This window comes from Micropterus salmoides, unplaced genomic scaffold, assembly GCF_014851395.1.
Source record: "Micropterus salmoides isolate LMB-PRFRI ecotype aquatic unplaced genomic scaffold, ASM1485139v1 Ms_hic_scaffold_11, whole genome shotgun sequence".
In the NCBI taxonomy this organism is placed as follows: Eukaryota; Metazoa; Chordata; class Actinopteri; order Centrarchiformes; family Centrarchidae; genus Micropterus; species Micropterus salmoides.
In genome coordinates this window covers 36,320,540-36,343,826 of record NW_024040152.1, presented here as the reverse complement: position 1 = coordinate 36,343,826, position 23,287 = coordinate 36,320,540, and the positions used below count along the sequence as shown (strand labels likewise).

The 23,287-nt window shown below is 46.7% G+C and overlaps 2 protein-coding genes and 1 long non-coding RNA gene across 5 annotated transcripts; 1 reads left to right on the top strand and 2 right to left on the bottom strand.

Moving 5' to 3' along the window:
- Nucleotides 1-1,795: 1,795 nt before the first annotated feature.
- Nucleotides 1,796-4,919, bottom strand: LOC119898242 (thioredoxin-interacting protein-like). The gene is made up of 7 exons (XM_038712426.1): nt 4,436-4,919; nt 3,874-3,949; nt 3,640-3,787; nt 2,855-3,067; nt 2,619-2,765; nt 2,203-2,532; nt 1,796-2,097 (listed from the first exon to the last, which is right to left on the bottom strand). Exons 1-7 carry the CDS (start codon nt 4,701-4,703, stop codon nt 2,050-2,052), a joined length of 1,230 nt encoding a protein of 409 aa, XP_038568354.1. The 5' UTR covers nt 4,704-4,919; the 3' UTR covers nt 1,796-2,049.
- A 234-nt stretch (nt 4,920-5,153) lies between these two features.
- On the top strand, nt 5,154-7,186 carry LOC119898245. Its single transcript, XR_005443518.1, has 2 exons — nt 5,154-5,356; nt 6,869-7,186. It is a non-coding gene; the product is annotated as an uncharacterized LOC119898245 (long non-coding RNA).
- Nucleotides 7,187-7,332: 146 nt separating this feature from the next.
- On the bottom strand, nt 7,333-21,213 carry bnipl (BCL2 interacting protein like). Of its 3 annotated transcripts, none has more exons than XM_038712428.1 (10): nt 20,890-21,213; nt 18,928-19,008; nt 17,803-17,870; nt 16,561-16,815; nt 16,013-16,204; nt 13,190-13,292; nt 12,941-13,072; nt 12,728-12,814; nt 11,240-11,338; nt 7,333-8,021 (listed from the first exon to the last, which is right to left on the bottom strand). In XM_038712428.1, exons 1-10 carry the CDS (start codon nt 20,916-20,918, stop codon nt 7,997-7,999), a joined length of 1,071 nt encoding a protein of 356 aa, XP_038568356.1. In that variant the 5' UTR covers nt 20,919-21,213; the 3' UTR covers nt 7,333-7,996. The 3 variants fall into 3 exon arrangements, with proteins under 3 accessions (XP_038568356.1, XP_038568355.1, XP_038568359.1); XM_038712427.1 differs by having other exon boundaries at nt 20,875-21,210; XM_038712431.1 differs by lacking the exon at nt 20,890-21,213 and adding an exon at nt 19,687-19,767.
- Nucleotides 21,214-23,287: the final 2,074 nt, after the last annotated feature.

The window sequence follows — 23,287 nt, the reverse complement described above, 5'->3', positions numbered from 1 at the left end:
TACCAGCAAGTATTGGCATCAAAATACACTCAAAGTACTCATTACGCAGACCGGCCCATTTCAGAATAGTAATATTATTACTGGATTAAATCTGAGCTCATAAATAATATCTGGATATTTTAGGCTCGATATCTCAATAAATACACATTCTGTCTACAATAACATCCTGTTATAGACCATGAAGCATTGCTGCAGATTAAAGTACCCGAAGTGAAGTGATCCAGTGAGAGTAGAGGAGAGAAAAGTACAGTGGAAATATTCAAGGAAAGTACAAGTACCACAAAAGTATACTTAAGTACAGATAATTAGTCCCGGCAGGTAGTACCGACAAAGCTCCATAAAGAGCCTGCAGACCGGCTCAGGACTGCAGTTAGGATCAATAATCGATGTGTTCCCTGCTGGGAGTTCAGGTCAGGAGGTCTTGGGTTCCTGTCGTGGTGGCGGACTAAGAAGGAGGACTCTCAGACTTGGTCGGTCCAGGGGTCTCCTGGAGCAGCAGGTACTGGGATGCCAGGGTGTCAAGTGGTAACTGAACCAGACCAGGGTGGTGGTTCCGTTTTTAAAAAGGGGGACAGGATCCTGTGCTCCATGAGGAGAAGCTGGAAACTGTCCTGTAACGATGTGGATCAGATCTATGACCTGGTTTACGCTCCTGGTTCAGATTGTCCCACTGACAGCGGGTGAACCCCCCCCCAGACTAAGTTGATTGATAACGCGTTAATAACCGTCTCGGCTGTGATTGGCTGGTGGTGTGTTCGCTGTCGCTGGTTGAAGTGAACGCTGAGCTGCAGCAGCACGTTGTCCTCAGTCGTGACCTCTGACCTCCTTTTGACTCAGAGCTAACGTTAGCATTAGCTCACTCATTCCAAATGTGGAAACAGAAAGAGGAGCGCTGGCGCCGACTCAGACACCCGATCACGCTCTGAGCGAGTGACCCCGGGGCCTCGACCAATCACACGCGGTCTGGGATCAACTGCCAACCAATCAGAGCAGAGAGGCTGCCGGCCATGCAGACGGAGGAGAAGTGGGGGGGGGGGTCTGGAGGCCAGCTGTAACACGATGAGTGTCAACGTGCGGGACGTGGTTACACGCACACACACCTCTGACACAGAATGCATTCCCTAACCTGAACCCTAAAACCAAGTCTTGACCCTCAAACAGCCCTTTAAACATCGTGAATCACACGTCTGCAGTGTGCAGCGAGCTGAAGTGGGTCAGAGGTCTCAGACCGACAGGGTTCAGGTTTTATAAAAACACCTCGGTGACGAGACGTCGTCGTTAACTGAAGTATTCAGACCCTGACGGCAGACACCGCGGTGTAAAAGTATTCATCTACTACGTGGCGCTGATGGCGCAGTGGATAAGACACATACCTTTGGTGAGAGAGACCCGAGTTCAGTTCCACCCGTGTGTCCTTAACCCCTCGCTGCTCCTGAGGCGTGCGACACGTGTAATAATACATGTAAGTACTTTGAAACTGAAGTGCAGTACCTGAGTAAAAGTACTTTTCCTTCTGCTGAATCTTTATAATCATTGAGACGTTTCTGAGGTGAAACGTGGCCGACTGGGTTCATGGAGGCACTTTGGAAGGTTGATTATTTCCTGTTGTATTAATGATACCGTGTTTTATGCTTTTATTTTATTTTAGATGAACAAAATCTCAACAAACACGGTTAAATAAAAACAACAACGTGACAGTGGCGTTCTGTCTCACGGCGTCGCACTTCACCGGTTTCACGCCGGGCCGGCCTCTGTGGAAAGCGACGGTTTGTCCTCAGAGAAACACGGACGCAGATTTAAAGTCATGAACTGATTTATTAGTAAAAAAATAAACATCTGCATTTATTTACATCATATTTACAGCTGGAACTTCCTGAAACTGTCGTAGAAAAAACTTTTCACAACAAAACAAAGTGCCAAAGCCGGGAGACGGCGAGTCGTGGCGGTCCTGGGGCTCGGCCGCTGTCCTGAGTGTCACCGGCGGGCGGGCGAGCTCAGGCGGTCGGCCCCGTCATGCCGGCGGCCGTGTGGCTGGAGCAGAAGTCGTACTCAGAAGACCTGAACAACCTGAGGAGGGTTGACGGCGCCCTGATCGACCTGAACACAACGACAGGAAGAGTCGATTATAGCAGCGGGGTAAAAGAGGACGTGCAGAGATCTGAACAGGAGACGGACTAAACCATCGATGGCGGCAGGGCTCACCTCGCTGTAGGCGGGGGGCGGGGGGTAGTACACCTCCGGCGCTCTCATGAAGAGCCCGCCCTCGTCCTCGTCGTCCTCCACGCCGTCGTAGTCCTGGAGCAGCGGGGTGCGGGGGCCGTCCACCCTCAGGTCTCTGTGGATGTTACTGTAGCTGGGAGGGGCCGAGGGCAAGGAGGACCAGCTGCTCAGGGACCCGGCCTGGCTGCTCAGGGACCCGGCCTGGCTGCTCATGCTGCTGGTCCTGCTGCCCACGCCGCTGAACGGGATCGTCCCGATGACCAGGGGCAGCTCCAGGACCAGCTTCTCGCTGCCGGGGATGTGCAGGTAGATCTGGGGGAGCAGGCGCAGGTTAGCACCCGACCTCGTGTACGTTTGTTAAGTACTGATCTATGCTGCTGCCATCGACCACGACTCACCATGAGGGCGTAGTCCACCTTGATGATGTCACAGCCGAGCAGCGACGGCTTCAGTTTGGGGACTCGGATGGTCTTCCCCTGCCACATGTCGCACATCCCGGAGATGATGTGGTTTCCTCGGACCGCCGACAGTTTCTGACGAAAAACCTGAACAGAGTAAAAGTCAGAGGTCAGAGCTCCTGTCAGCGTTCGGCCCGTCGCGGCGTCAGGAAACCATCCTCGTGTCCGGGCGTCACCTTGGTGTGTCCGTCGGCCACATACGAGTGTTTGGCGATGATGGCGGCCTTCGGGACCACGATACGGGAACAGGTGTTCTCAAACTTGGCGCTGATGTTGATGTCTTCTCCCTCACAGAAGCCCTTCCTGTCGATCCGAGCGCTGACGGACACCTGGCCGTCAGGGATGAACATGCAGGTGACCTTCTTCTGTCTGGAGGCTGCAGCCGGAGCCTGAGGAGGACAGAGACCTCAGTAAAGATCCAGACCACAATACACGGACTAATGGCCTGTCAGCAAACTCAGTTCTGGTTCTGCTTGTTAGAAAAAGCCTGGTGGAACCCAGAGGAACCTGAGACTGCTGGTTCTGGCTTTATGTCGATAACAGATCGCGGAGGTCGTTCAGATGTCTGCCACGCGTCGGGTTTAGTGGGCACAACCCCCCCAGAACCAGAACCAAGAGGATGAGGGTGGTTCAGAGGTTCTAATCGGAGCTGCTGGTTCAGCACTCTTCAACACGTGGACCGGGGATCGAACCCCCGACCCTGTGATCAGTGGACGACCCGCTGACGGTCGGCCCGGTCGCATGTTCAGGAACGTTCTGCGAGTGAGATGGTGATCGCGCACTGTTTGTTGTTATTGATCCCGTCCTCACACTGCGGCGTTTAACCAATCAGATCTAATTACAGACGGCGTGTTGTTAGTTAGGTGACTCAGCGTGACGACGGGCCCCGAACCAGGAAACTGAAATCTGACTCGGCAGATCCTGACACCGGGTCAGCTGGACGTGTTGGTGTGTTTCGTACCAGCAGGTCGGGTCGGTTCACATCCAGCGGCTCCTCCACCTCAAACTCCCTCTCACACTGCAAAGCATGCTGGGAAGGCTTGTCCAGCACCGCCCGCACGTAGTAACGGACGTAGCCGAACTTTCCTTTGTAGGACGACACCAGGCGCCTGAAACCAGAGCAGAGGTCACGTCAGGATCACCTGCTGCGATCAGTGACAGATATCAGATCCGCTGTAATCGATGTGGGACTCACCCGGCCGCAGGAAGCTCGAAGCCGAACTGGAAGCTGTAGGTTTTAGCCGGCTGCAGCAGGAAGCAGCCGTCTGAGCCTGCGGACAAACGCCACCACGTCATCGATCGATACAGAACTGATCATCCAATCCAGTTTTATTTATATAAATCACAACAACTGTTGTCTCACGTCTGGACCGAAGTCTGTGGTGTCTGTGATCCCAGAGAGGGATCGTGTTTATCATTAGAAACAGATCAACAAAATAAACATTTCGATAGAAACATTAGCAGCCGATTCGTTGCAAATAAATTAAATCAAACATTTATTGAACATGTTATTTTGTTATTGAGGAAAATATTGTGATAATTACCATCTCACTACCATCTACCGTCAAATCTCACTTCAAATTCATATAGAATTAAACAACAAGAGAGTGGAAATAATCGATCCACATGAACAAATCTAATATTTCTGCTATTTATTTAAACAGTTCATCTTTTAAAGGCTCAATCCGACATATTTCACATGTTGGGATTTAACTCTACTGACAGTACACAGAGTACAAATACACGCTGCTGTGTACCTTTACTGAGCTGCTCCTCCAGCCGCAGCTCCTCCTCGTACTTCAGGTACTCCACCTCCTGGCTCCGGTTCTTGCGGTTCTTCCCGCCGCGGTGCTCCACCCGGGCGCAGCCGGCGGCGGTGACCCTGAGGCCGGTCACCCTGCAGGGCTGAGCCGCCTCCAGCAGCACGGAGCCGGACAGCTTCTCCCCGCTGCTGTAGAAGGACCGGCCGGGGTCCGAGAAGACCAGCTGGAAGACTTTCAGCTTGTTCCCCGGAGACAGAACCATGACGGTGCCGGTACTGGTGTAACTTAAGGTTCCGAGACCGGTGATCGCAATAAAACAACTAATCTAATTTAATTAGATGGGAAATAAAGTGATAATAATGAAATAAAATATGGTCATAACATTTGATGAACTCCGTCACAGAGATGATTTAAACTCGAGATATTTACGGTAAACAAATACAAACGGGCTGTTTGGTCGTCAGTTTCGGTGTCCGTGTCGGTAAACAGTTTGAGGGCAGTTATATACCGGCGGGGGATCCCGGTGTCCGTTACCTCTCGCCGAGCAGCACGTGCACGCGGCGTGGACACGCCGAGCCGCTGGAGGGTGGAGCTCTCCGATTGGCCAGCGCGGGCTGTTTGGGCCACTGCAGCCAATCAGAGCGCAGAGCGGACGCGTGGACAGCTCGTGGCGCAGGCTGCGCCGCTATCGGGCCAGAATGAGGAGCAGCGCGCGGGAGTCAGATTTACTGACACCTGCTGCAGAAACAGCGACAATAAACAACTGGGACTCTATTAATATCCGTTTATGGGAAAACGCCGCTCCTTCCACTGAAATACAGTCACGTCCCGATATTTAAAGAAGTCTCAGCTCCACTGTGTTGCTGTTGAAGTCTGGATGTCACACATCTGGGTGTGGCTGGATTTTACAGTCCAGTAAGTTCCTAATAAAGTGACTGATGTGACCAAGAGTCTGACCAGAGCTGTTAAATAAGATGATCTTACTTAATAACTCTGAGTTGGACAATAAAGTTCAGCTGAAATGAAGAGATGTTACATTTTTCCTCATCATACTAATAACAACGCAAGGACTTACTAGCTGCAATACTTCTTGTTATTGTGTCTTCTACAAACTGATATCGATGAAGATGATGACTGGGACCTTTAGTCTGAGTCTGTTAGCATGATAGCATGTCCTGGGACCATCTATGACTGGGACACATTAGCTTTAGGGACCATCTATGACTGGGACACATTAGCTTTAGGGACCATCTATGACTGGGACACATTAGCTTTAGGACCATTTATGACTGGGACACATTAGCTTTAGGGACCATTTATGACTGGGACACATTAGCTTTAGGGACCATTTATGACTGGGACACATTAGCTTTAGGACCATTTATGACTGGGACACATTAGCTTTAGGGACCATTTATGACTGGGACACATTAGCTTTAGGGACCATTTATGATTGGGACACATTAGCTTTAGGGACCATTTATGACTGGGACACATTAGCTTTAGGGACCATCTATGACTGGGACACATTAGCTTTAGGACCATTTATGACTGGGACACATTAGCTTTAGGGACCATTTATGACTGGGACACATTAGCTTTAGGGACCATTTATGACTGGGACACATTAGCTTTAGGGACCATCTATGACTGGGACACATTAGCTTTAGGACCATTTATGACTGGGACACATTAGCTTTAGGGACCATTTATGACTGGGACACATTAGCTTTAGGGACCATCTATGACTGGGACACATTAGCTTTAGGGACCATTTATGACTGGGACACATTAGCTTTAGGGACCATCTATGACTGGGACACATTAGCTTTAGGGACCATCTATGACTGGGACACATTAGCTTTAGGGACCATTTATGACTGGGACACATTAGCTTTAGGGACCATCTATGACTGGGACACATTAGCTTTAGGGACCATTTATGACTGGGACACATTAGCTTTAGGGACCATCTATGACTGGGACACATTAGCTTTAGGGACCATTTATGACTGGGACACATTAGCTTTAGGGACCATCTATGACTGGGACACATTAGCTTTAGGGACCATTTATGACTGGGACACATTAGCTTTAGGGACCATCTATGACTGGGACACATTAGCTTTAGGGACCATTTATGACTGGGACACATTAGCTTTAGTCTCAGTCTGTTAAGTTAGCATGGTACCATGTATGTAGCCACCAAGTTACTCTTTTAGGGTTCTTGTTTAGAGACAGAAGAAAGTTTGATAATTTTGAAAATAAATCCATAAAAACATGGAGCCTGAAGAGCTGGAAAAAACTGAACACACTAAAGGCCTAAACTAGATTCACTTAGAGGATCTTTACAATGATTTTAAAACTACTCAAGAAAAACTGTAAAGAGGCTAAAAAGTTCTTTAAAAGTCTAACATGTGTCTTTAGGAAACCTACAGGGACTCTGGACCAGGACCTGTTTGAGACCCAGTGGTGTTCGTGGGAACAGGCTGCCCTCTGCTGGACTGACGAGGAGCTGATTTCAGTTCATCAAATGGAGGAAAACCTATATTTGAACAGAGACTCAGTTTGTTCCTGACGCCCACCATCTAATGTTCTTCTTCAGATGCTGAAGAAAGAGAAACTCACCTGGAAACATCTGCTGCTGCATTTCAGGAGCATACAAACTTTTTTAGACCTCAAAGTCCTGAAAGATTTTTTATCTTGTGTGCACAACAGAATAAAATGTCATGTTTCAGGATTTTACTGACCTGGACTGAATTTGACCCAAAGGAATCATGATACAAACACTAATAACAAGAAAGAAATACATCAACGTATAAAAATACAAGTCGTTCATCAGCTCACCAGAGTTGAGAAAACTTTTAGAAAACAGCATTTCAACCAGCCGAGGCGTTTAAATGAACGCTGATTCTGTTTTATTAATGAACAGAAATCTTGCAGATTGATCAGTGGCTCTGTTGGTCGTGTTTTAAAAGGATTTGAGTCTTTGAGCGTTCACAGCGTCTCTGCAGAGCAACAGGAACATTCGTTCCTCTGTCAGGACCGTTTCTGTAGTAAGATACTGAAGCTGTGAAGAACAGGGGTGATCTGGTAAAAAGGTTTGATCGATACTTTTATTACAGGTACGTTAGTGCAGCAGGTGCTGATACAGAAACATCTGTTCTCCCTGCTGCAGCTGACAGACGGAGGTCGTTCTACAGGCGACATCATCAACACACCTGCAACACGTTCCTTTTTAAGACGGGTTGGTTCCTGCAGAGTTTAAAATGAGCTGTTGAGCTCCATCTACCTGACACACGGTGGGGGGTGGAGTCACAGTTACACCACCGACCTGTGCCCAGTTTGACGATTTAGGATAGAACATGGCGGCTTAAAGGTTCAGAGCTGAAATGAGTCCGAAGCTGCAGGAGAACCAGACGGCCCCGCCCTGATTAAAGACAGACAGTATAAATAAACCCAGAGTCTTTGTAAAGGCAGGAGGTCAAAGGTCATCAGCAGGAGGCGCTCAGTCTGATGACCTCTGACCTTTAGGATCGATCCAGTCTGTGATCGTCATCTGTTCAGCTTCTCATCAAACCTGCAGGACACAAGCGACAGTTCAACATCAACCGCAGTTTACAGTGCGGGAGAACCACAAAAAGAGAACCACATTAGAACAGAGACAGTCGAACTGAGACAGTAGAACAGTCAGTAGAACTGAGACAGTAGAACAGCGACAGTAGAACAGTGACAGTAGAACAGTCAGCAGAACAGAGACAGTAGAACAGTGACAGTAGAACAGCGACAGTAGAACAGAGACAGTAGAACAGTCAGCAGAACAGAGACAGTCGAACAGAGACAGTCGAACAGAGACAGTCGAACAGCGACAGTCGAACAGCGACAGTCGAACAGAGACAGTAGAACAGTCAGCAGAACAGAGACAGTAGAACTGAGACAGTAGAACAGCGACAGTAGAACAGTCAGCAGAACAGAGACAGTCGAACAGAGACAGTCGAACAGAGACAGTCGAACAGCGACAGTTGAACAGCGACAGTCGAACAGAGACAGTCGAACTGAGACAGTAGAACATTCAGCAGAACAGAGACAGTAGAACTGAGACAGTAGAACAGTCAGCAGAACAGAGACAGTAGAACTGAGACAGTAGAACTGCGACACTCGAACAGCGACAGTCGAACAGCGACAGTCGAACTGAGACAGTAGAACTGAGACAGTAGAACAGTCAGCAGAACAGAGACAGTCGAACAGAGACAGTAGAACTGAGACAGTAGAACAGTCAGCAGAACAGAGACAGTCGAACTGAGACAGTAGAACTGCGACACTCGAACAGCGACAGTCAAACAGCGACAGTCGAACTGAGACAGTCGAACTGAGACAGTCGAACAGTCAGCAGAACAGAGACAGTAGAACTGAGACAGTAGAACTGAGACAGTAGAACAGTCAGCAGAACAGAGACAGTAGAACTGAGACAGTAGAACTGAGACAGTAGAACAGTCAGCAGAACAGAGACATTCGAACTGAGACAGTCGAACTGAGACAGTAGAACAGTCAGCAGAACAGAGACAGTAGAACTGAGACAGTAGAACAGTCAGCAGAACAGAGACAGTAGAACTGAGACAGTAGAACAGAGACAGTCGAACAGCGACAGTCGAACAGAGACAGTCGAACAGTCAGCAGAACAGAGACAGTAGAACTGAGACAGTAGAACAGTCAGCAGAACAGAGACAGTCTAACTGAGACAGTAGAACTGAGACAGTAGAACAGTCAGCAGAACAGCGACAGTCGAACAGAGACAGTCGAACAGTCAGCAGAACAGAGACAGTAGAACTGAGACAGTAGAACAGTCAGCAGAACAGAGACAGTCTAACTGAGACAGTAGAACTGAGACAGTAGAACAGTCAGCAGAACAGAGACAGTAGAACAGAGACAGTAGAACAGTCAGCAGAACAGAGACAGTCGAACAGAGACAGTAGAACAGCGACAGTAGAACAGTGACAGTAGAACAGTCAGCAGAACAGCGACAGTAGAACTGAGACAGTCGAACAGCGACAGTAGAACAGCGACAGTAGAACAGAGACAGTAGAACAGAGACAGTAGAACAGCGACAGTCGAACAGAGACAGTCGAACAGAGACAGTCGAACAGAGACAGTCGAACAGAGACAGTAGAACAGCGACAGTAGAACAGCGACAGTCGAACAGAGACAGTCGAACAGAGACAGTAGAACAGCGACAGTCGAACAGAGACAGTAGAACAGCGACAGTCGAACAGAGACAGTCGAACAGAGACAGTAGAACAGAGACAGTCGAACAGAGACAGTAGAACAGCGACAGTCGAACAGAGACAGTCGAACAGAGACAGTCGAACAGAGACAGTCGAACAGAGACAGTAGAACAGCGACAGTAGAACAGCGACAGTCGAACAGAGACAGTCGAACAGAGACAGTAGAACAGCGATGGTCAAACAGAGATGGTCAAACAGAGATAGTCAAACAGCGACAGTAGAACAGTTAGTAGATCAGAGACATTAAAACAGTCAGCAGAACAGAGACGGTTGAACAAAGTCAGTAGAGCAGCGACAGTAGAATAGACACAGTAGAATAGAGACAGTAGAACAGTTAGTAGAACAGAGACGGTTGAACAGCGACAGTCGAACAATCAACAGAACAGAGAAAGTTGAACAATCAGAACAACAGACAGTAGAACAGCAATGGTCGAACAGAGACAGTAGAACAGAGACAGTAGAACAGCGACAGTAGAACAGAGACAGAGGAACAGAGTCAGTAGAGCAGCGACAGTAGAACAGAGACAGTGGAACAGAGACAGTGGAACAGAGACAGTCGAACAGACAGCAGAACAGCAATGGTCGAACAGAGACAGTAGAACAGAGACAGTAGAAAAGTGCACAGAACAGAGACAGAGGAACAGAGTCAGTAGAGCAGCGACAGTAGAACAGAGACAGAGGAACTGAGACAGTCGAACAGAGACAGTAGAACTGAGACAGTCGAACAGAGACAGTAGAACTGAGACAGTCGAACAGAGACAGTCGAACAGAGACAGTAGAACAGAGACAGTAGAACAGCGATGGTCAAACAGAGATAGTCAAACAGCGACAGTAGAACAGTTAGTAGATCAGAGACAGTAAAACAGTCAGCAGAACAGAGACGGTTGAACAAAGTCAGTAGAGCAGCGACAGTAGAATAGACACAGTAGAATAGAGACAGTAGAACAGTTAGTAGAACAGAGACGGTTGAACAGCGACAGTCGAACAATCAACAGAACAGAGAAAGTTGAACAATCAGAACAACAGACAGTAGAACAGCAATGGTCGAACAGAGACAGTAGAACAGAGACAGTAGAACAGCGACAGTAGAACAGAGACAGAGGAACAGAGACAGAGGAACAGAGACAGTAGAACAGTGCACAGAACAGAGACAGAGGAACAGAGTCAGTAGAGCAGCGACAGTAGAACAGAGACAGTGGAACAGAGACAGTGGAACAGAGACAGTCGAACAGACAGCAGAACAGCAATGGTCGAACAGAGACAGTAGAACAGAGACAGTAGAACAGTGCACAGAACAGAGACAGAGGAACAGAGTCAGTAGAGCAGCGACAGTAGAACAGAGACAGTGGAACATCGATGGTCGAACAGAGACAGTGGAACAGACAGCAGAACAGTCAGCAGAACAGAGACAGTAGAACAGAGACAGTGGAACATCGATGGTCGAACAGAGAAAGTCGAACAATCAGTAGAACAAGAACCAGACAGTAGAAGTGGACAGTAGCAGCGGCGTCCTTACTGTCGTATTGCATCGGGGATCTGCAGACGTTCTGTGGGGATGATCTCGGACAGCTGCTGCAGAGTCTGGATGAACCGAATCTTCCTGCTGAACTTCTCGCTGTGGACGACAGAGAGTCAGTGGACAGGAACCGGACAGAACATTATTGTTCTTGGTGTGTGCCGTCTCTATGTTAGGGATGTCATGATACAAGAAATGTAAATGTAAATGCTCCGTACTTGTATAGCGCCTTTCTAGTCTTTTCGACCACTCAAAGCGCTTTTACACTACATCTGCATTCACCAGTCACACACATTCATACACTGAGCCTAAGGGCTCAAACGGAAACTAACATTCACACTCACTCATACACTGGCGGAACAGCCGCCAGGGGCAATTCGGGGTTCAGTATCTTGCCCAAGGACACTTCGACTTGCAACCAGGGGGAGCCAGGATTGAACCGCCGACCTTCCGATTAACGGCTAACCCGCTCTACCTCCTGAGCCACAGCCGCCCCAACGTAGCAGTCGATACCAGTAAAATTCTTCAATTCTCGAAACCAACGTGAAGCCACGGTGCAAAACAAAAACACAACGATAGATCCCATCCTGTCCTCCTTCAATAAAAACATCTGAACAACTAGCAGCTGTGAAACAGGATGTGCAGGACAGATGAGAGGCCGTAATGTTGAAATCACAACCTTTCAATGTGTGTAAATAATTTAGGCGTTCTCTTCTTTACAATCTCTGAGGTGTTTGATGTTTCAGGTTGGTCTCCATCTACACTGGCAGGGCTGTGAGATTTCTCTGTTGGAAAACTAAACAGTTATTGATGATTAAAGTCGATCGTATTGTCGAGGGGTGGGAATCTCTGGGCATCTCGCGCTAACCGCCTTTAGCTTTCCAGCTGTTGGGGAAACGACACACTGCAGCTTTACTGCCAGACTGAAACTTCCTGCTAATATTTTCCTCCGCAAACTTTCACCGTCACGTTCTGCCGCTCGCTCTCTCTCATTTGCTCGGCCTCACATAGAGAGCTGCCAGGCGTTCAATGTCGCCATGCTCGCACAGTGTGCGAGTTAAAATCATCACTTGTGCATTGATACTAATGATTGTGTGACATTTAAGCAGGGAGGTTATTCATTCTGCAGCAGTGGTGTGCTGAACACAGGGGGAACACTGGTCTCTGTTATGCACAAGTTCCGTCAACATTTCAGAGGCGTCCTCTCCTCTGAAGCGTCTTCTGAAGCGACGTCTGTATGTGATCAGCTGCAGCGTTCAATCAATAACTTATATCCAACAAGGGGGCGTGTCAGGACGCATCTCCTCGATCGTCAGAGCAGAAATAAGAGCTTTGGCACGGCCTGCAAGATGGCCGACCAGAACGCCTTTCGGTTGAAGCGAGAAGCAAGAAAACGTAAAATAAGAGAACTGGGATGCGCCGTGAGTTTAAACCCTCAGTGTATGTGTAGTCAGGTGAGCTAGATGAACAGGTGTGTGTGTTGCAGACCTGATGAAGGGTTTGACCACAGTGATGAGAGCTCTGATGTACCAGGCGGGATGGACGACCAGCAGCCCCCTCAGGTCCTTCTTCAGCCTGGACACACAGAAACAAGCTGGGACTCTTTCTCATTTCCTGTTTTATTTATGCGGGATATTTACAGAAACTCCCCAAACGTCAGACTCAGGTAACAACGTCAGCGTGACAGTGAAAGCAGCGTACCTGCGGTCGATGGAGGTGTAGCACTGGTGGAGCCATTTGATGGCCGGCAGCTTGTTTCTGGGAGCCATGGCACACAGGTAGACCAGGATGTACTTCTCTGAAACCATCAGGTCCAACGTGCCCACAATATACCTGCAGGAGGACACACAAACACACAAACAAACAAACAACATCATTCACAGTTCGTTCATGCCGAGACGGGTGGACGTCATGTTTACATATTCTCCGGTTTCAACTGTGTCAACTCACCTGAACAGGTTGTCCATGACGTACTCATAGTCCTCCACCGTGTTCTCCGGCAGGTAGCAGGAGGTGAACAGGATGATGGCGTTCATCTCGTCTCCATAGTAACCTGACCAATCAGATGAGAGTCACCGACTGACTTCATGTGTCCCGCAAATAAAACTCTTTCCAACAACAACTACTCAGAAAATATCAATCTATACAGAGTGTTGCAGGTGTGTTACACTGTGTTACAGTGTGTTACAGATGTGTTACAGTGTGTTGAGGTGTGTTACAGTGTGTTACAGTGTGTTACAGATGTGTTACAGTGTGTTGAGGTGTGTTACAGTGTGTTACAGTGTGTTACAATGTGTTGAGGTGTGTTACAGATGTGTTACAGTGTGTTGAGGTATGTTACAGTGTGTTGAGGTGTGTTACAGTGTGTTACAGTGTGTTACAGATGTGTTACAGTGTGTTGAGGTGTGTTACAGTGTGTTACAGTGTGTTACAATGTGTTGAGGTGTGTTACAGATGTGTTACAGTGTGTTGAGGTATGTTACAGTGTGTTGAGGTGTGTTACAGGTGTGTTACAGGTGTGTTACAGTGTGTTACAGGTGTGTTGAGGTGTGTTACAGGTGTGTTACAGTGTGTTGAGGTGTGTTACATGTGTGTTACATGTGTGTTACAGTGTGTTGAGGTGTGTTACAGTGTGTTGCATGTGTGTTACAGTGTGTTGCGGTGTGTTACAGTGTGTTGAGGTGTGTTACATGTGTGTTACATGTGTGTTACAGTGTGTTGAGGTGTGTTACAGTGTGTTGAGTTGTGTTACAGGTGTGGTACAGTGTGTTACATGTGTGTTACAGTGTGTTGAGGTGTGTTACAGTGTGTTGAGGTGTGTTACAGGTGTGTTGAGGTGTGTTACAGGTGTGTTACATGTGTGTTACATGTGTGTTACAGTGTGTTGAGTTGTGTTACAGGTGTGTTACAGTGTGTTACATGTGTGTTACAGTGTGTTGAGTTGTGTTACAGGTGTGTTACAGTGTGTTACATGTGTGTTACAGTGTGTTGAGGTGTGTTACAGTGTGTTACATGTGTGTTACAGTGTGTTGAGGTGTGTTACAGTGTGTTACAGTGTGTTGAGGTGTGTTACAATGTGTTACAGGTGTGTTACAGTGTGTTGAGGTGTGTTACAGGTGTGTTACAATGTGTTGAGTTGTGTTACAGGTGTGTTACAGGTGTGTTGATGTGTGTTGAGGTGTGTTACATGTGTGTTACAGTGTGTTGAGGTGTGTTACAGGTGTGTTACAGTGTGTTACATGTGTGTTACAGGTGTGTTACAGGTGTGTTACAGGTGTGTTACAGGTGTGTTGAGTTGTGTTACAGGTGTGTTACATGTGTGTTACATGTGTGTTACAGGGTGTTGAGGTGTGTTACACTGTGTTACAGGTGTGTTACAGTGTGTTACGTGTGTTACAGTGTGTTGAGGTGTGTTACAGATGTGTTACAGTGTGTTGAGGTATGTTACAGTGTGTTGAGGTGTGTTACAGTGTGTTACAGTGTGTTACAGTGTGTTGAGGTGTGTTACAGATGTGTTACAGTGTGTTGAGGTATGTTACAGTGTGTTGAGGTGTGTTACAGATGTGTTACAGTGTGTTGAGGTGTGTTACAGTGTGTTGAGGTGTGTTACAGATGTGTTACAGTGTGTTGATGTATGTTACAGTGTGTTGAGGTGTGTTACAGGTGTGTTACAGTGTGTTACAGGTGTGTTACAGTGTGTTACAGGTGTGTTGAGGTGTGTTACAGTGTGCTGCATGTGTGTTACAGTGTGTTGAGGTGTGTTACAGTGTGTTGAGGTGTGTTACAGTGTGTTGAGGTGTGTTACATGTGTGTTACATGTGTGTTACAGTGTGTTGAGGTGTGTTACAGTGTGTTGAGGTGTGTTACAGGTGTGTTGAGGTGTGTTACAGGTGTGTTGAGGTGTGTTACATGTGTGTTACATGTGTGTTACATGTATGTTACAGTGTGTTGAGTTGTGTTACAGGTGTGTTACAGTGTGTTACATGTGTGTTACAGTGTGTTGAGGTGTGTTACAGTGTGTTACATGTGTGTTACAGTGTGTTACAGTGTGTTGAGGTGTGTTACAGGTGTGTTACAATGTGTTGAGTTGTGTTACAGGTGTGTTACAGGTGTGTTACATGTGTGTTACAGGTGTGTTACATGTGTGTTACATGTGTGTTACAGGTGTGTTACATGTGTGTTACATGTGTGTTACAGGTGTGTTACATGTGTGTTACATGTGTGTTACATGTGTGTTACAGGTGTGTTACAGTGTGTTACATGTGTGTTACATGTGTGTTACAGTGTGTTGAGGTGTGTTACATGTGTGTTACAGTGTGTTACAGGTGTGTTACAGTGTGTTGAGTTGTGTTACAGGTGTGTTACATGTGTGTTACATGTGTGTTACAGGTGTGTTACAGTGTGTTACAGGTGTGTTACAGGTGTGTTACAGTGTGTTGAGTTGTGTTACAGGTGTGTTACATGTGTGTTACAGGTGTGTTACAGTGTGTTACATGTGTGTTACAGGTGTGTTACAGGTGTGTTACAGGTGTGTTACAGTGTGTTACAGTGTGTTACAGGTGTGTTACAGGTGTGTTACAGTGTGTTGAGTTGTGTTACAGGTGTGTTACATGTGTGTTACAGGTGTGTTACAGTGTGTTACATGTGTGTTACATGTGTGTTACAGTGTGTTGAGGTGTGTTACAGGTGTGTTCAGTCAGTCAGCTGATCTGTGGGCGTTTCCTGTCACGGGATCTACAGAAGTGTTTCAGGTGACTGTGTGTGACCTCTGACCTCCGTGTGACAGGACCTGAAGGTACGGCTCCAGCACACTCATGTTGACGTGATATTCATGTCCACCGATGCTGAACTTCCTCCAGCGGCGCCCCCTGCTGTCCACCTGGTCCAGCTCCATCAGACCCTCTGACTCCATCGTGCTCCTGGTCACGCTTGCAGCCCTGCCCCTCCCCATCTGGGGTAGGTCATCTGTCAGAAAGAGGCCAGAGTTTAAATAAAGAAGTATAAATTGACCTTAACTCTTTAACCAACGCGGTGTCCAGACTTTTAAAAATAAATCTGGAAATGCCAAAAAATGAATCTGGGCTGGTGGTCTGAACGAGGCGTTCGTGTTACTGCAGGTGTGAATGTGGTGTCTCCATGTGCCGCCCTGTGATTGGTTCTCTCTCTCAAATCAATATTGTTTCTCTTTTTTTAATGTAATTCTGTTTATCTTGCCTCAAGCTTGTAGGAGGCTTTGGCCTGTAAATGTAAAATGTTAGTTATGTTAGTCTGTGTATACGTGTCATCTCTCTAACCAGCTGTCCGAGGTCAGCCAGTCTCACCTTCCCACTCCAGCTCGTAGATGCCATCTGGCAGCGTTCCCGACTCGCTACCTGAAGGGGTCTCCAAAGCCTCCAGGTTTATGTCGAGTGAAGGCGTCTCGTCCGGTGTTGCAGACAGCGCTGCTGCAGAGAACCCATCACTGCTCGGGTCCATAGAATCTTTGTGGCTCAAAGTGAGGCTGAGTGACGGTGCCGCCAGACGCTTCTTAGCTCCGCCACCAACAGTTCCTGATAGGGCGAGGCTGTTAGGCGGTGCTGAGGGAGGGAGAGAAGGTTTTCAGTTAGTAACTGACATGCGCCCCCCTCAGTCAAAATTTACGTAACTGTTACCTATGGACGTTCTGAATGGAGACAGAAGACAATCCACAAATGTAAACATGATCCACAAACATACGCAGCGTGAAGGTGTGAACGGTTAAACAATATTAGCCTTCTATTGAGAATTGTAAACAAAGTATACGCAAAATGATCATAATTAAATTTATTAATATTTAATTTGTTATATTTGCTGTGGTTAAGCTGAGTTTCAATTTACCACATGTTAATGTAAAATGATTAACGTGTTAACACGAAGGCAGTTGTTGTTCACTCCTGGGTGTTAACATATTATACACTTGTGATGAACACATGGAACATATTAAAGTGCAGCTGTGGCTCACAGGTGGATTTGTCCTACAGATCTGCTGCATGACAACAAGGGAAGTCACAAATATCACATGGTTCACAAACTTACAGGAAGCGATCCAGAAACACTCGTTGACTTGTACAAATGGATCCACAAACACTGGTTGACTCTTAAAAGTAGATCCACAAACACTTGTTCACTAGTACAAATAAATCTACAAATACTCGTTGACATTTAAAAGTGGATCCACAAACACTAGTTCATTTGTACAAATGGATCCACAATACCTATACTTTACCTTGTTGTGGTGAAACTTTTCACATTTGTGAAACCTACATTATTATTAGGCTACGTGAAACTATAGATTAAGTAATGCTGCGTATGTTTGTGGGTCATATTACACATTCAATCAGAATGAAAGAATCTTTCACTCCTATTATTTATTATTATTATATTAATTCAAGTCAGTTTGCAACAGGCTTTGTACACAAACATGTTGACGGCATGAAATATTCAGTCTAAATAATAATGAATTCTTATTTATTGTTTATCATTTTCTACAATTCATACGAAGCAAATACATTTGGAGAAAAACAAAACAGGACTTTCAGGCTCACCTGGTCGCTGCTCACCGCCTGACGGACTCTCCACCTCCTCTGGACTCCCACAATCCTCTGGGAGAGGCCTGAACCCCCACCACCACACCAAACACATTAAACATCAGAGTCAGAAGCAGCAGATTTTACACATAACGAACAGACACAGTTTCTACCCAGAGGCCTTCACTCTGATCGCAGCTGACAGCCCAGTAACTCCAACATCCACCTGCTCTCTGTTTCTTATTCATCAATCATTCTGTAACTCAGTGATGTTCCTACTGGTCGTATTGTATACAGAGGAGAATGAAGTACTCAAGTAAAATTCCTGCATTGAAAATGTTACTTAAGTAAAATTAAATACAATAAAAATATAAATATCAGGAAAATTGACTTAAAGTATTAAAAGTACTCACTGCAGTAAAATGTCCCCAGTTACTGTTGTATATATATATATATATATATATATATATATATATATATATATATATATATATACATACACACACAATTATTATTCCATAACATGGTATTTTATAGACTCTGTGTGTTTTGTCTAAAAATCTGACTTTGCAAAGTAACTGAAGCTGTCAGATAAATGTAGTCAAGTAAAAAAGTAAAGTAAGATCTCCCTCTGAGATGGAGCAGAAGGAGATAGTGGCATGAAGAGAAAATACTCAAGTACTGTACAGGTACAACTCATTTGTACATGTAAATGTACTTAGTAACTGTCCACCACTGCCTGTATATATCATATCCACCTGACTCACCTACATCGGCACAAAAATACTTCCTTTTCTGGAGAGTGTGTATACGTGAGTGTACTGTATACTATGTACTAGATACTGTGTACTGTAAGAACATCGTGAGCTGAGTCTAATCCGGAGTCACATTCCTCCTGTGTTTCCACACACCTGGCAAATAAAGTGTGATAAGGACCAGCTTCGTGTCAAACAGCTGTTACATGCAGAAAAGCTGCAGTGCTCTAACAACACCGGCCGACGCAGCACGGTGCAGTTTTAATACTAACGTGATCTCTCGGATCAGAACCTGTTTGTGCTGCAGAACCAGCCGGAGCAGCGAGAGGAAACCACAGAAACTGAGATAAGACGAACAAACAGAGAGCAGACCAAGGTGAAGTCTGACCTGGGGAAGCCGTCGTCCTGCCACTCCTCCCTCAGCTCCATGTCCTGGATGTTGGGGGGGCCCCAGGCCCCTACGGGAACCCTGCAGGGACAACACCCATACAGTATAAATCAGCAGCAGTAGAGTTTGGAGTTATGCAAGTAAAAGTACACAAGTATAATCAGGAAAAGTACTTGTTACGCAGCGGGATGTTCCCTGTGATAATTACTAGATGATGACAGAAACAGTTTAATTCACATGTTTTATATCAAACATCTGAGAAGTTTCAGTAATAATACTGAAGTACACAACCAGAGTAAATGTACTGCAGACCTCCAGCACTGACCACAGATCAGTTCTGAGTCAGAGACACGGGGAGGACACGGAGCTGAAGTTTGTTCTATAGGATTAAGCCCTTTGTCTCGTCTTCAAGGACGTCCTAACGTCCACTCCAACCAGAGATAAAATAATTCAATTAAATTAAATTCATAGAAAAGACAAAAATACACACAAACATCAAAAAGGCGAGTAGAACCACAGAACAAATGCTCGCTCGAAACGATGGAGTGATTCTGACTGTAGGACTGGAGAACACGGGCTGTGTGGAGGCCTCAGATTATTTACTGAGGAACCAAAACCTGCTGGAGGTCACGAAGCCCTGAAGGGACGAGTTTACTTTACAGCGAGTCACCACGGCGCCTCGCTCCCTCTCTGACACCAGCTTCTTCCTGCTTTTCCTGTTAAACACAAAGATGCTGTCAGGCGTCTCTCACCGGTTACCTGTCGGCGTGTAACACTCCTCAATCCTGCGAGCAGCTCGTCGTGCTTTTAAAATCTGAGTCTGATGGGACTGAACGAACCTGCCCGACCGCTCTGATTCTGATTGTTCACCTGGGCAGGTGAGGAGGGGCGGGGCTCTACTGTTCCTCTGTTTGTTGTTACTGAAGCAGACACACACACCCAGGTCACCACACCTGAGAGATGTGGAACACAAAGGGGCGGGGGGGTTGTGTTTCTACTGTGGTGCCTTCAGGGTCTGACTGGGAAACTCCAGAACTCTCAGCAGGGTCCTGTTCTCTCAGGTGTTCTTTCCTGTCCAGGTTCTACAGCGGGTTCCAGAGAAGGTTGCAGGTGGTCTTCAGGTGCTTGAGGGGGTTCCAAGGTTCCTGAAGTTACAGAAGTGCTTGACAAGGTTCCAGGAGATTCCAGGGTCCTTGGGGACGTAAAGAGTTCTTGAGGGATTTTTCAGGGTTCTTGATGACTTTTTCATGAGTGCCTGAAGAGCTTCAGCTTTCCTTGGAGAAATCCCAGAGCTGCTGCTGCAGGTTTACAGAGTTCTTCAAGAGGTTCCAGGGGGGCTGGAATTAGTTCCATGGTTCTTGAGAGAGTCTTGGGGTTTCTTAAGGAGGGTAAAGGGGCAACAAGGTTCCAGGGGAGCTTCAGGAAGTCAGTGTTTGAGGATGTGGTATTTCAGGTGTTCACCAGTTACATACTCAGAGACGAGGAGCCCAGATTCAGACTCTCGGACTCATTTTAGATTCAGGGACACGTCTGATCACCTGATCGGTCTCTGGCCTGCATGGACTCTCATTGGACAGTCGAGTTATTTAAAGTAAGGCTGCCTTCCTCTCTGTCGACGCGAGTTCGTCTGAAAAAACTTTATTGAAGTGGACAAACTGATCTGGGATCACAACACATACGATCTGTTGCCATGGAAACAGCCAGCAGCGTCAGATCTGACCTGTGAGGTGCAGAAGCGTTTCTACTTCTCTGAAACTTAAAACTGTCAAATACGTTTAATGAAATGAGCCAACACAGCGATGCCTTCACTGACCGTCGGGAAGAACGGACGCTTGCACTGAAACACCAGCTGAGGCTGAGCTTCCTCTTTCTGCCGCAACAGGAAACCAACACACACACGCTGTGAAACCCGAGGATCTCTGTTTGACTTTTCAATGTTAAACGTACCTGTCCTCGGCGTACCTGTCCGCGTGCCTGGTGGGGATGCTCATGATGTCACAGTGATGTCACGGCGTGTTCTGACCAGCATGTGAGCAGCTGGACGTCTCAGAGACTGTCTTCCTCCAGACTCTCTCTCTCTCTGTGGAAGTTCCCACTCTGACTCAATGGGACTCTCCCTCGCTCGCCCTCTCTCTCTCTGCCCGACAGGTTTGGCTGCATTTCACAGCACAGCCGCCGTCTGATTGGTTGAAGCTCACCTGCTCTGTGCAGCCAGGTGAGGCGGCAGGTCAGCTTCACTCCGACTTCATTAATATTAACCACTCGGCTGCTGAGGCTATTTAAAGCAGGAGGAAGTGCCGGGTGTCCTCAGGGTCCTACTGACCGCCTTCTGCATCAGCTGACGAACAGACGAAAAGTTCTGATCGAGGTTTTGACTCAAAACTAATTTTAAGTTAAAATTTTGCCTCATAGTAAAAAATGTCCCTTAATTTATATACTTATATTAATTATCTCCAAATTATATTTACTGTCCTAAACGTTACGAATCTCCAGATTCTGACTTTAAATCACTTCTCAGCATCAAGACTTATTCAATTGTTTAATAATCTGTAATTTTGACTTAAAGCAACATTATGTGGTAATTTTATCTTAAACATCTTTAAACTCAACTTGATGCGACGCCGACTCGGCGCGTTTATCATGACAGTGGAACGCTTTACGGCACCAACGCGACTCTTCAGCAAGTTCAGGAAGAAGCAAAGAGTTTATAATGTAGACAGTTCTCTCCGTGTTCTCAGTGTGGAAAGAAGAAGCTGAAGAAGACGAGAAGAGAGAGCGACAGGAAACATCAGACTGGCTTTGACTCGTTGAAGAGCTGAGAGGCTGCAGGACAGACGGCGAGCTTCTTTCATCAGTTTGCAGCCTGTTCCCTGACAGGTCGACCCGTCGTTCTTATGTTTGACCACCAAGTGTCTGCAGGAGGCCTCCAGCCTGGTTGGGATTATTTGGCTGCTTTATTTTTATTTTTGGATTTTTAATCTGTAGCTCTCTGAGAACAGACCGCTACTGAGTTTAGCGCCACGATGAAGCACGATGACGCACATTTTAGTTTATTAAGTGTTAATACGCATTTTATTCGATGCTCCATGTTTTTACAGTCGAATGCTTCCCGACAAATGTAAATATGAAAAAAGTTCCATCCATCCATCGTCAACCGCTTATCCTGCGTACAGGGTTGCGGGGGGCTGGAGCCAATCCCAGCTGACATCGGGCGCAAGGTGGGGTACACCCTGGACAGGTCGCCACACAAAGACAGACAACCAGTCACACTCACCTAAGGACAATTTAGGGTAACCAATAAACCTAGCCTGCAGGTCTTTAGAGAGAACGGTCACCCGGAGAGAAACCACACAGACACGGGGAGAACATGCAAACTCCACACAGAAAGGCCGGGGCAACCAGGGTTTGAACCCACGACCTTCTTGCTGTGAGGTGACAGTGCTAACCACCGCACCACCGTGCCGCCCGTAATATGAAAAAAGTTAAATCATTTAATTGTTTTCACAAAGTCGGGGAGCCACTAGAGGGGCCACAGGTTGCAAACCGCTTGACTCGTCAGTGATAACGTTTCACACACAGACGTTTAGCTGCTAGCTACAAATCTGGAGTTGATGTTAGCAAACGTACTAGCTAGCACACATCGGTACCGCCTGCCAGATCCTTTCTGCACATGCTCAGAAGTGGTTCTGTCAGTCAAAGAAGGTCACCGCAAATCTGGCTGTTCAAAATGATCCAACTAAATCTTTCAAATCAAGATAACAAAATGTTTTTCTAATCACTGGAGATGAAACTGCTCACTGTAACAGGAATATGCTTAAGCTATGAAAAACCTTATTCAGCTATGCTGGCTAGCTAGCTTTGTTGGCTAGCTTTGTTGGCTAGCTAGCTATGCTGGTTAGCTTTATTGGCTAGCTTTGTTGGCTAGCTAGCTATGCTGGTTAGCTTTATTGGCTAGCTCGCCACCCAAATTTCAAGCAACATTCAGCTGCTGCTGGCTGAGAAAGGCGTCGGTGTCGAGAGAGACAGACGGCGAGCTGGCCTTCTTCCTGTTGGACTAGTTAGTAATAACTTAATAGCTGCTCGCTCGGGTCGAACATCAGTTGCATTTGCAATAATATGCAGCTAAGTGTGATAAAACAAGATCTTCTAACAGCAAAGGCTGCGATTCCACGTAACACGCGAGAGTAAAGCCGCCTCGACAGAACCCGACGCTGCAGAAACGTCAGTGTCAAAGAGGAACAGGCTCGTCAGGTGAGTGGGACTGTTCTGGCTTTTAGAAGAGTAAACCTGCTTTTCTCTCACTGCTACCTCACAGGGCGACACTACTAACCTGAACCAGCACAAAGCCACGTCCTGCAGC

Coding starts and splice junctions, on each gene's coding strand:
- LOC119898242 (XM_038712426.1), bottom strand. CDS start 4,703: ATGGTTCTGTCTCCGGGGAACAAGCTGAAAGTCTTCCAGCTGGTCTTC. Junction 3,950..4,435: donor GGAGGAGCAGCTCAGTAAAG/GTACACAGCAGC, acceptor GTTTGTCCGCAG/GCTCAGACGGCTGCTTCCTG. Junction 2,098..2,202: donor CGCCCCCCGCCTACAGCGAG/GTGAGCCCTGCC, acceptor CGTTGTGTTCAG/GTCGATCAGGGCGCCGTCAA.
- bnipl (XM_038712427.1), bottom strand. CDS start 20,918: ATGAGCATCCCCACCAGGCACGCGGACAGGTACGCCGAGGACAG. Junction 17,871..18,927: donor CAGGACGACGGCTTCCCCAG/GTCAGACTTCAC, acceptor GTGGGGGTTCAG/GCCTCTCCCAGAGGATTGTG. Junction 16,816..17,802: donor AGGCGGTGAGCAGCGACCAG/GTGAGCCTGAAA, acceptor TCCCTCCCTCAG/CACCGCCTAACAGCCTCGCC.